The 12,888-nt window shown below is 52.4% G+C and overlaps 1 protein-coding gene across 3 annotated transcripts in view; it reads left to right on the forward strand.

The window, feature by feature from the left end:
• SLC44A5 (solute carrier family 44 member 5) overlaps positions 1-12,888 on the forward strand; it is a 247,105-nt gene that overhangs the window by 144,919 nt on the left and 89,298 nt on the right. For all 3 annotated transcript variants that reach the window (XM_068239204.1, XM_068239205.1, XM_068239203.1), the window contains exon 3: positions 4,410-4,483. In XM_068239204.1, coding sequence (XP_068095305.1) covers positions 4,410-4,483 — 74 coding nt within the window. The remainder of the gene's footprint in view (positions 1-4,409; positions 4,484-12,888) is intronic.

Consider the following 12,888-nt stretch of genomic DNA (forward strand, 5'->3'; position numbering starts at 1 on the left):
AGAGCCGAGCAGCTGAAGAGAAATGTCACAATTTATTTAGGAAACGGGTGACAGTGCTTTAACTCTTTTCACCTTGTGATAAAATCTAATCTCGCTTTTTTCGGCGTCTCGCCTGATATCAGCGGCGTAGCAGCTTCCAGACAGAATGAAATCTCCCCACCACAGGCCCGCGTTTCACACTCCTCGACTTCTGCCGCTGCTGCCGGTACAAAGCGGAATCTCAATATTTAATACTGCTGAACGCCGAGGTTTCTCTCTCCCCGACGCGCTGTATATCTTGCCGGAGGGTAATTAGCGGGGAGCTGGGAGGAACGCTGAGGATTGTCAGCAGACTCGAGGCCGGGAGATGCGTTGTCAGGGAACGAGGAATTCTGCTTTTATTAATTCCCTGCTGTGAAATAGCCTTGAATGTCACCGCAACACTGCCAAACTCTGCCGGAAAGTTTAAGCTGCACGTCAAGGACTGAATCCACCAGTGATTTCACAGATGCTTTTTCAAGTTCTGCCATGATTGATGGGTTTTGCCTGTTTCAGCCTTTTAAACAGAGATTTAAAGGACACCTGAAGTGAGAGGGATACGGAGGCTGCCATATTTATTGCATTTGTACCTATGCAGATTGCCCGGCTGTCAGGGGTGTTGCTAGCCCCAAAGGTCGGTGGCATGTGCCCCGGATCTATTCTTGGGTGCCCAGGATGTCCCCCAGGCAGTCAGGCACTCAGGCAGCAGTACTCGCCTCCACTTAGCACACCTCCCATTGATGCACCACAGCCCCCAGCATGTTCCCATTGAGGCAATACAGCTCCCAGGATATCGCCATAGAGACACCACAGCTCCCAGCATACCCCCATAGAGCTGTGGTGCCTTAAAGGGAACCAGAGACGAAGCAGCCTCATGTATTTTACCATATATATCAGTGGGGACATTACAGAAAACCCCTACCCTGCTGTCTGCTTCATTCTGCACTGCACAGCTTGTTTCTTATAAGCCCTGATAAAATCCCAGACTGAGCATTCAGTCTGGCTTTGCTCAGGAATCTTTATAGCTCCGTCTGTGTTCTCTCATGTCTTTTCAAGTCCAAGCCTGCCCCCTGCTGGCTCTGCTCAGGAATCATTATAGCTGAGTCATTATAGCAAAGCCAGACTGAATGCTCAGTCAGGGATTTTATCAGGTCTGATAAGAAACAAGCTGTGCAGTGAAGAATGAAACAAAAAGCATGGTAGGTGTTTTCTCTAATGTTCCCACTGATCTATATGGTAAAATACATGAGAGTGCTTTGTCTCTGGTTCACTTTAATGGCGGGTTGTGGTGCATCAATGGCGGGTATGGTCGTTGCTGTGGTGGGTTTATGTGGGTATACTGGGTGCTGTGATGCCTTTATGTGGTTCTGCTATGGGGGTTTGCTGGGGGTTATGGTGCCTCAATGGGAGGGCCATGGGAGCATGGGAGGGGGTGCAGGGAATGCTATGCGAGGACTGCCAGACAACCTAGCAGCAGGCCAGCCTGACGAGCAGAAAGCCAGACCAGCCAGCACAGAAGCAAGGTAAATCTGCCAAAAGTGCACCAAATCTCTTACGATCCTAGCAACGCCCCTGCTGGCTGTCCTGCTGATCCTCTGCCTCTAATACTTTTAGCCATAGACGCTGATTAAGCAAGATCAGATGTTTCTGACTGGATTAGCTGCCTGCTTGTTTCAGGTGTGTGATTCAGACAATACTGCAGCTAAAGAGATCAGTCTGACTGTCAGGCAACTGGTAGTGTATGCTTCCAGGGATGGAGATGTCCTGATTGTGTGTGGCAGGGAGTTCCAAAGTGTAGGGGCAGCATGACAGAAGGCTCTGTTTTCAAAGGTTTCGAGATGAACTCTAGGGCTGACCAAGATGATTGTTCATTAAACAATGAGATCTATAGATCTGTATGAGATCTGCAGATATTTCTGAACTTTTTTTTGTGCACAGCAATGGCATGAAAAATTAGCAACTATATGAACTACAAAGCATTTCTCTGGTCTTTTGCATATGTACAGCATCTTTACAATGTACAGTCTTTCAAACCTTCATGACAAACCTATGCAGTAGACTGATTTCTCACCTGCCAAAGATTTTTGTACCCAGCTTTATGTCTGGTACACACGATGCAATTTCCCATCAGAGAGATGAGTCGAATCGATTATTTCAGACAAATCATATCTGATTTCCGATAGTTTTTCTGATCGATTATGTATAGAAGTGATTGGGCAATCAATCATAAAACGATCGGAAATCAGATAGGGCCTCTCAGAAATAATTGATTTGATCCCTAAATCTGACGTGGAATTGCTTGGTGTGTACCTGGCATTACTCTGATCTGTGTGTTGTTTGTATGCAGGCACTGTACAGATATCCTCTGACTCTGATCTGTGTGTGGGTCGTATGCAGGCACTGTACAGATATCCTCTGACTCTGATCTGTGTGTTGTTTATATGCAGGCACTGTACAGATATCCTCTGACTCTGATTTGTGTGTTGTTTATATGCAGGCACTGTACAGACATCCCCTGACTCTGATATGTGTGTTGTTTGTATGCAGGCATTGCACAGATATCCTCTGACTCTGATCTGTGTGTTGTTTGTATGCAGGCACTGTACAGATATCCTCTGACTCTGATCTGTGTGTTGTTTGTATGCAGGCACTGTACAGATATCCTTGGACACTGATCTGTGTGTTGTTTGTATGCAGGCACTGTACAGATATCCTTGGACACTGATCTGTGTGTTGTTTGTATGCAGGCACTTTTCAGATATCCTCTGACTCTAATCTGCGTGTTTGTATGCAGGCACTGTACAGATATCCTCTGACTCTGATCTGTGTGTTGTTTGTATGCAGGCACTGTACAGATATCCTCTGACTCTGATCTGTGTGTTGTTTGTATGCAGGCGCTGTACAGATATCCTCTGACTCTGATCTGTGTGTTGTTTGTATGCAGGCACTGTACAGATACCCTCTGACTCTGATCTGTGTGTTTGTATGCAGGCACTGTACAGATATCCTCTGACTCTGATCTGTGTGTTGTTTGTATGCAGGCACTGTACAGATATCCTCTGACTCTGATCTGTGTGTTGTTTATATGCAGGCACTGTACAGATATCCTCTGACTCTGATCTGTGTGTTGTTTGTATGCAGGCACTGTACAGATATCCTCTGACTCTGATCTGTGTGTTATCTGTATGCAGGCACTGTACAGATATCCTCTGACTCTGATCTGTGTGTTATCTGTATGCAGGCACTGTACAGATATCCTCTGACTCTGATCTGTGTGTTGTTTGTATGCAGGCACTCTACAGATATCCTCTGACTCTGATCTGTGTGTTGTTTGTATGCAGGCACTGTACAGATATCCTCTGACTCTGATCTGTGTGTTGTTTGTATGCAGGCACTCTACAGATATCCTCTGACTCTGATCTGTGTGTTGTTTGTATGCAGGCACTGTACACATATCCTCTGACTCTGATCTGTGTGTTTATATGCAGACACTGTACAGATATCCTCTGACTCTGATCTGTGTGTTGTTTGTATGCAGGCACCGTACAGATATCCTCTGACTCTGATCTGTGTGCTGTTTGTATGCAGGCACTGTACACATATCTAGGGCTGCTGAAATCCGAATCTGGGAGATATCCGGATAGTTGCTATCCGGATATCTCCCAGTAAACCTGTGCGGGGTGGGCGGGGGGGGGGGGGGGTCAAGCTTACCTGTCTGACGTCTTCTTTGTCCGTGTCTGGCGCCTCCTACGATGTGGTCCACGCGCATCATGGGACTACAAACACTTCCTCCTTCAACCCGGAAGGAGCAAGTGTTTGTAGTCACGTGACCGCCGCGTGGAACGCATCGTGGGAGGCGCCAGGGACGGACGAAGAAGACTTGACACCCCACCCCCCCACCCCGCACAGGTGTACTGGGAGATATCCGGATAGCAACTATCCAGGTATCTCTCGGATTTGAGCAGCCCTACAGATATCCTCTGACTCTGATCTGTGTGTTGTTTGTATGCAGGCGCTGTACAGATATCCTCTGATCTGTGTGTTGTTTGTATGCAGGCGCTGTACAGATATCCTCTGACTCTGATCTGTGTGTTGTTTGTATGCAGGCGCTGTACAGATATCCTCTGATCTGCGTGTTTGTATGCAGGCGCTGTACAGATATCCTCTGATCTGTGTGTTGTTTGTATGCAGGCGCTGTACAGATATCCTCTGACTCTGATCTGTGTGTTGTTTGTATGCAGGCGCTGTACAGATATCCTCTGACTCTGATCTGTGTGTTGTTTATATGCAGGCACTGTACAGATATCCTCTGACTCTGATCTGTGTGTTGTTTATATGCAGACACTGTACAGATATCCTCTGACTCTGATCTGTGTGTTGTTTATATGCAGGCACTGTACAGATGTCCTCTGCTGCATCATCTTCGTGGTGGTGATCCTGGCATACATCGCTCTGGGAATTGTTGGTAAGTGCAGTTAAACTGATTTTACATGCTAAAACTGAAAGTTGGATACATGTCTGTATTGGTAAAGTGACATCTCTATCCTTTAGTATCTTGTCAAATTTGCCATAGCTTTCGCCCCAAGCAACAAACGACTCTTAATCTCATGGCTGCAGTCACCGTCTGCAGAGCTATTTGATCCCAGTAATTATGAAAATTGTTACAACTTCTACTTTTTCTCCATCTATTTGTAAATGGTTCATTGGAGCAGATGACACAACTTTAGTTTTCTTGATGTTAAGCAGTAGAACAGCTTTGGCCCTTTTTTGTTTGACATTCATGACTAGGCTCTTCAATTCTTCCTCAGTTTCAGCCCTTATGCTGGGCATACACAGCACGTTTCTGGATGCAATTATGCGCCGGATCGAGCCGCTGGCTCGATGCCGGCGCATCCCCGCTTGTCCGCGCGGATCAATTCCCGCTCGTCCCCGCCGTCGCTCCTTATCAGCCGCTCGAGCATCGGGGATCGAGCGGAAAATCTATCCGGCAGTTCATCGGACCTGTCGGATATTATCAATCGAGCCCATCAGCGGCTCGATTGATGAGGAAAGAAAGTGCCGTGTATGCCCAGCATTAAAATGGGATTAAACTAAATACAGTACAATCTAATGTACTTCCTCAGGGATCTTATCGGCTCCTCCATCACTGAACTTTTGATCAGAATAAACGCTTTTACCATATTACATAAAACGATCATTCCTCATTCTTGTTACCGATATCTTGGTGCAAAATATCAGCACTAAAGTAACAATATGATTAAACGACTGCCCTGACCAACTTTCTTGACCCTAAACCTCACCCCAGACTTGCACTAACCCCAGTCAGTCAGCAGCTACTTGATTAAGTGTTTTGACAAAGTCGAAAATCCTCCACATTTCCTATGAGCCTCTGCATGCCATTCAATGATTTTTCGATGCCTAATAATCTGCCAGAGAACAGGTGGTGTTTTCCGCACTGACCACCACGTCTAATAGAGCCACAAGCAGCTGCCGCATTTTCTGCTCTCCTGATTAGCTCAGCTGCTGGAGGAACGTTATTAGGCTGGCTGGATATGGAGTCTGATAACAGGAGAACAGATTCCTGTCTGTGGCTGGAATCCTTAAAACTGAACTTGTTATACCTACTAGGATTGGGGTAGTCTACGTATAAATGATGGGCAGGGGACTTCACTGAGCCAAAGAAAGGAAGGAAGAGATGGGACACAACTGCAACTGCTTGTATTGGAGCAAACAGATGAATATACAACATTTTGTACATGGCCCTCCCTTTGGATACCTGACGAGCAGGAGTGGCGTACATGCAGTAGTCTGGAGTGGTGTACCTGCGAGAGTCTGGAGTAATGCACCAGCAGTAGTCTGGAGTGGTGTGCCTGCAGAAGTCTAGAGTGGTCCACCTGCAGGAGTCTGGAGTGGCAAACATGCAGGAGTCTGGATTGGTGTAGCTGCAGGAGTCTAGAGTAGCGTACCTGCAGGAGCCTGGAGTGGTGTGCCTGCAGGAGTCTGGAGTTGTGTACATGCAGGAGTCTGGAGTGGTGTAGCTGCAGGAGTCTGGAATTGTGTACCTGCAGGAGTCTGGAGTGGTGTAGCTGCAGGAGTCTGGAGTGGTGTAGCTGCAGGAGTCTGGAGTGGTGTGCCTGCAGGAGTCTGGAATTGTGTACCTGCAGGAGTCTGGAGTGGTGTACCTGCAGGAGTCTGGAGTTGTGTACATGCAGGAGTCTTGAGTGGTGTAGCTGCAGGAGTCTGGAGTGGTGTAGCTGCAGGAGTCTGGAGTGGTGTAGCTGCAGGAGTCTGGAGTGGTGTAGCTGCAGGAGTCTGGAGTGGTGTAGCTGCAGGAGTCTGGAGTGGTGTAGCTGCAGGAGTCTGGAGTGGTGTAGCTGCAGGAGTCTGGAGTAGTGTAGCTGCTGGAGTCTGGAGTGGTGTAGCTGCTGGAGTCTGGAGTGGTGTAGCTGCTGGAGTCTGGAGTGGTGTAGCTGCTGGAGTCTGGAGTGGTGTAGCTGCTGGAGTCTGGAGTGGTGTAGCTGCTGGAGTCTGGAGTGGTGTGCCTGCAGGAGTCTGGAGTGGTGTGCCTGCAGGAGTCTGGAGTGGTGTGCCTGCAGGAGTCTGGAGTGGTGTGCCTGCAGGAGTCTGGAGTGGTGTGCCTGCAGGAGTCTGGAGTGGTGTGCCTGCAGGAGTCTGGAGTGGTGTGCCTGCAGGAGTCTGGAGTGGTGTGCCTGCAGGAGTCTGGAGTGGTGTGCCTGCAGGAGTCTGGAGTGGTGTGCCTGCAGGAGTCTGGAGTGGTGTACATGCAGGAGTCTGGAGTGGTGTAGCTGCAGGAGTCTGGAATTGTGTACCTGCAGGAGTCTGGAGTGGTGTAGCTGCAGGAGTCTGGAGTGGTGTAGCTGCAGGAGTCTGGAGTGGTGTACATGCAGGAGTCTGGAGTGGTGTACCTGCAGGAGTCTGGAGTGGTGTACCTGCAGGAGTCTGGAGTTGTGTACATGCAGGAGTCTTGAGTGGTGTAGCTGCAGGAGTCTGGAGTGGTGTAGCTGCAGGAGTCTGGAGTGGTGTAGCTGCAGGAGTCTGGAGTGGTGTAGCTGCAGGAGTCTGGAGTGGTGTAGCTGCAGGAGTCTGGAGTGGTGTAGCTGCAGGAGTCTGGAGTGGTGTAGCTGCTGGAGTCTGGAGTGGTGTAGCTGCTGGAGTCTGGAGTGGTGTAGCTGCTGGAGTCTGGAGTGGTGTAGCTGCTGGAGTCTGGAGTGGTGTAGCTGCTGGAGTCTGGAGTGGTGTAGCTGCTGGAGTCTGGAGTGGTGTAGCTGCTGGAGTCTGGAGTGGTGTAGCTGCTGGAGTCTGGAGTGGTGTGCCTGCAGGAGTCTGGAGTGGTGTGCCTGCAGGAGTCTGGAGTGGTGTGCCTGCAGGAGTCTGGAGTGGTGTGCCTGCAGGAGTCTGGAGTGGTGTGCCTGCAGGAGTCTGGAGTGGTGTGCCTGCAGGAGTCTGGAGTGGTGTGCCTGCAGGAGTCTGGAGTGGTGTGCCTGCAGGAGTCTGGAGTGGTGTGCCTGCAGGAGTCTGGAGTGGTGTGCCTGCAGGAGTCTGGAGTGGTGTGCCTGCAGGAGTCTGGAGTGGTGTGCCTGCAGGAGTCTGGAGTGGTGTGCCTGCAGGAGTCTGGAGTGGTGTGCCTGCAGGAGTCTGGAGGGGTGTGCCTGCAGGAGTCTGGAGCGGTGTGGCTGCTGGAGTCTGGAGCGGTGTGCCTGCAGGAGTCTGGAGCGGTGTGCCTGCAGGAGTCTGGAGCGGTGTGCCTGCAGGAGTCTGGAGCGGTGTGCCTGCAGGAGTCTGGAGCGGTGTGCCTGCAGGAGTCTGGAGCGGTGTGCCTGCAGGAGTCTGGAGCGGTGTGCCTGCAGGAGTCTGGAGCGGTGTGCCTGCAGGAGTCTGGAGCGGTGTGCCTGCAGGAGTCTGGAGCGGTGTGCCTGCAGGAGTCTGGAGCGGTGTGCCTGCAGGAGTCTGGAGCGGTGTGCCTGCAGGAGTCTGGAGCGGTGTGCCTGCAGGAGTCTGGAGCGGTGTGCCTGCAGGAGTCTGGAGCGGTGTAGCTGCAGGAGTCTGGAGCGGTGTAGCTGCAGGAGTCTGGAGCGGTGTAGCTGCAGGAGTCTGGAGCGGTGTAGCTGCTGGAGTCTGGAGCGGTGTAGCTGCTGGAGTCTGGAGCGGTGTAGCTGCTGGAGTCTGGAGTGGTGTAGCTGCTGGAGTCTGGAGTGGTGTAGCTGCTGGAGTCTGGAGTGGTGTGCCTGCAGGAGTCTGGAGTGGTGTGCCTGCAGGAGTCTGGAGTGGTGTGCCTGCAGGAGTCTGGAGTGGTGTAGTTGCAGGAGTCTGGAGTGGTGTAGCTGCAGGAGTCTGGAGTGGTGTGCCTGCAGGAGTCTGGAGTGGTGTGCCTGCAGGAGTCTGGAGTGGTGTGCCTGCAGGAGTCTGGAGTGGTGTGCCTGCAGGAGTCTGGAGTGGTGTGCCTGCAGGAGTCTGGAGTGGTGTGCCTGCAGGAGTCTGGAGTGGTGTGCCTGCAGGAGTCTGGAGTGGTGTGCCTGCAGGAGTCTGGAGTGGTGTGCCTGCAGGAGTCTGGAGTGGTGTGCCTGCAGGAGTCTGGAGTGGTGTGCCTGCAGGAGTCTGGAGTGGTGTGCCTGCAGGAGTCTGGAGTGGTGTGCCTGCAGGAGTCTGGAGTGGTGTGGCTGCTGGAGTCTGGAGTGGTGTAGCTGCAGGAGTCTGGAATTGTGTACCTGCAGGAGTCTGGAGTGGTGTAGCTGCAGGAGTCTGGAGTGGTGTAGCTGCAGGAGTCTGGAGTGGTGTGCCTGCAGGAGTCTGGAATTGTGTACCTGCAGGAGTCTGGAGTGGTGTACCTGCAGGAGTCTGGAGTTGTGTACATGCAGGAGTCTTGAGTGGTGTAGCTGCAGGAGTCTGGAGTGGTGTAGCTGCAGGAGTCTGGAGTGGTGTAGCTGCAGGAGTCTGGAGTGGTGTAGCTGCTGGAGTCTGGAGTGGTGTAGCTGCTGGAGTCTGGAGTGGTGTAGCTGCTGGAGTCTGGAGTGGTGTAGCTGCTGGAGTCTGGAGTGGTGTAGCTGCTGGAGTCTGGAGTGGTGTAGCTGCTGGAGTCTGGAGTGGTGTAGCTGCTGGAGTCTGGAGTGGTGTAGCTGCTGGAGTCTGGAGTGGTGTAGCTGCTGGAGTCTGGAGTGGTGTAGCTGCTGGAGTCTGGAGTGGTGTAGCTGCTGGAGTCTGGAGTGGTGTAGCTGCTGGAGTCTGGAGTGGTGTAGCTGCTGGAGTCTGGAGTGGTGTGCCTGCAGGAGTCTGGAGTGGTGTGCCTGCAGGAGTCTGGAGTGGTGTGCCTGCAGGAGTCTGGAGTGGTGTGCCTGCAGGAGTCTGGAGTGGTGTGCCTGCAGGAGTCTGGAGTGGTGTGCCTGCAGGAGTCTGGAGTGGTGTGCCTGCAGGAGTCTGGAGTGGTGTGCCTGCAGGAGTCTGGAGTGGTGTGCCTGCAGGAGTCTGGAGTGGTGTGCCTGCAGGAGTCTGGAGTGGTGTGCCTGCAGGAGTCTGGAGTGGTGTGGCTGCTGGAGTCTGGAGCGGTGTGGCTGCTGGAGTCTGGAGCGGTGTGGCTGCTGGAGTCTGGAGCGGTGTGGCTGCTGGAGTCTGGAGCGGTGTGGCTGCTGGAGTCTGGAGCGATGTGCCTGCTGGAGTCTGGAGCGGTGTGCCTGCAGGAGTCTGGAGCGGTGTGCCTGCAGGAGTCTGGAGCGGTGTGCCTGCAGGAGTCTGGAGCGGTGTGCCTGCAGGAGTCTGGAGCGGTGTGCCTGCAGGAGTCTGGAGCGGTGTGCCTGCAGGAGTCTGGAGCGGTGTGCCTGCAGGAGTCTGGAGCGGTGTGCCTGCAGGAGTCTGGAGCGGTGTGCCTGCAGGAGTCTGGAGCGGTGTGCCTGCAGGAGTCTGGAGCGGTGTGCCTGCAGGAGTCTGGAGCGGTGTGCCTGCAGGAGTCTGGAGCGGTGTGCCTGCAGGAGTCTGGAGCGGTGTAGCTGCAGGAGTCTGGAGTAATGCACCAGCAGGAGTCTGGAGTGGTGTAGCTGCAGGAGTCTGGAGTGGTGTAGCTGCAGGAGTCTGGAGTGGTGTAGCTGCAGGAGTCTGGAGTGGTGTAGCTGCAGGAGTCTGGAGTGGTGTAGCTGCAGGAGTCTGGAGTGGTGTAGCTGCAGGAGTCTGGAGTGGTGTAGCTGCAGGAGTCTGGAGTGGTGTAGCTGCAGGAGTCTGGAGTGGTGTAGCTGCAGGAGTCTGGAGTGGTGTAGCTGCAGGAGTCTGGAGTGGTGTAGCTGCAGGAGTCTGGAGTGGTGTAGCTGCAGGAGTCTGGAGTGGTGTGCCTGCAGGAGTCTGGAGTTGTGTACCTGCAGGATTCTGGAGCGGTCCACCTGCAGGAGTCTGCAGCAGCGCACCTGAGTCTAGAGTGGTGTACCTGCAGGAGTGTGGAGTGGTGTACCTGCAGGAGTGTGGAGTGGCGTACCTGCAGGAGTGTGGAGTGGCGTACCTGCAGGAGTGTGGAGTGGCGTACCTGCAGGAGTGTGGAGTGGCGTACCTGCAGGAGTGTGGAGTGGCGTACCTGCAGGAGTGTGGAGTGGCGTACCTGCAGGAGTGTGGAGTGGCGTACCTGCAGGAGTGTGGAGTGGCGTACCTGCAGGAGTGTGGAGTGGCGTACCTGCAGGAGTGTGGAGTGGCGTACCTGCAGGAGTGTGGAGTGGCGTACCTGCAGGAGTGTGGAGTGGCGTACCTGCAGGAGTGTGGAGTGGCGTACCTGCAGGAGTGTGGAGTGGCGTACCTGCAGGAGTGTGGAGTGGCGTACCTGCAGGAGTGTGGAGTGGCGTACCTGCAGGAGTGTGGAGTGGCGCACCTGCAGGAGTGTGGAGTGGCGCACCTGCAGGAGTGTGGAGTGGCGCACCTGCAGGAGTGTGGAGTGGCGCACCTGCAGGAGTGTGGAGTGGCGCACCTGCAGGAGTGTGGAGTGGCGCACCTGCAGGAGTGTGGAGTGGCGCACCTGCAGGAGTGTGGAGTGGCGCACCTGCAGGAGTGTGGAGTGGCGCACCTGCAGGAGTGTGGAGTGGCGCACCTGCAGGAGTCTGGAGTGGCGCACCTGCAGGAGTCTGGAGTGGCGCACCTGCAGGAGTCTGGAGTGGCGCACCTGCAGCAGTCTGGCGTGGCGCACCTGCAGCAGTCTGGCGTGGCGGACCTGCAGGAGTCTGGCGTGGCGGACCTGCAGGAGTCTGGAGTGATGTACCACGATGAGGTCCCTCCAGGATCTAAAAGGGCCCTTAAAGGGATCCTAAACTGAGAAGGATATGATTTTTTTCTTTTAAATAATACCAGTTTCCTGACTCTCCTGCTGATCCTGTGTCTCTAAGGGCTCATTTCCACTATCGCGAATTCGCATTCGTTTTTCGCATGCAAATTCGCATAGCAATACAAGTGAATGGGACTGTTTCCACTAGTCAGGATTCCTTTGTGTTTTTCTGTGCAGAAAAAATTTGCATGGCAGCGCCATCAGAATTCGCATACCGCATACCGTTATGCGAATCGCATACAATGTATTTAATAGGAAATTCGCATGAGGTTTGGGTATCAATTCTAATTCGCATAGAAACAATGGAAAAGCACACCAGCACTGCCATGGTTAAATTCACATACATCGGTGAATTCGCATGAAAATTCGCATGGACTGAATTTTTACCGCGGCGATTCGCACCGCATAAGTGGAAATGCAGCCTAATACGTTTAGCCACAAGCCCCTCAACAAGCATGCAGATCAGGTGCCCTGACTGAAGTCAGACTGGATTAGCTGCATGCTTGTTCAGCTGCTGTGGCTAAAAGTATTAGAGACACAGAATCAGCAGGAGAGTCGGGCAACTGGTATTATTTAAAAGGAAAAATTCATATCCTTCTCAGTTTAGGATCCCTTTAAGAAAAGAAGTATCAGACTGCTTTACACCTGAAATTACTAAGTAATATTTGGAAGTGAGTTTAGTTATAGCCAGAGAGAGAGTTTTTTCAAGAGAAAGATTTTGTACTCCGAAAAGATTGGTGAGCGACAGATTTGTATTATTTTAGGGCTTCCCATAACGAGTGCCGGTATTATGCCATAAATTAGTGACGCCGCTCATGTCCCCTGATGGAAAACATAGATGTGACAGCTCTGCCGTGTTTCACCTAATCAGATGTCCCCGGCATGTCACATAAACAGGATTCATGGAGACGCAAGACAATAGAGGTTACAAATGGATGTTGTTTCATTACAGGCAGAGCAATAAAAGTCTCAGCATGTCAACACTGAACTCCCATCATCTGGGGAACCATATTTACATACGCTGCATTGTCTGCCCCCCGAACAATGGATGCCAGCAGAGCTCATAGCTATGACTGCCTGCAGCCAAGTGATTTGTTGTGACGGCCGGGTACAAAGATGTATATTGAGGCTGCTTTTACACTGCAAACTAGCGGTAGCATTGCGGTGCGGCCCACCACCACCAAAAACAGGGAACACTGCGTTATTATACATTGTTTCCTGTCTAGCCACCAGCCAAGCAGGAAATGACGCACGCTTGCAGTGACTTCCTGTTTCAGGAGTGTAGAAGCGTATTGCAAAAATACGCTTCCGCGCATGCACGCTGCGATGTCGCAACACCGACATTTTTAAAAACTCTGCGTTACCACAGAGTAACATGACTCCCGGGCTGGCTCAGATCGCTGTAGTTCTGTGCTAGTGTTAGATTGGACATTTCCGGTGCAGCGTACCGCAACGTGGGAAGTATGAACTTCCCCATAGGGTGTAATTAGGCTTCCGTAGCAGTGCACACCGCGTCAGTGTGAAAGGGCCCTGAGCCCTAGATTTAAAGTGTACCAGAGGTGAAG

The sequence above is a fragment of the Hyperolius riggenbachi genome, chromosome 6 (assembly GCF_040937935.1).
Source record: "Hyperolius riggenbachi isolate aHypRig1 chromosome 6, aHypRig1.pri, whole genome shotgun sequence".
Lineage (NCBI taxonomy): Eukaryota > Metazoa > Chordata > Amphibia > Anura > Hyperoliidae > Hyperolius > Hyperolius riggenbachi.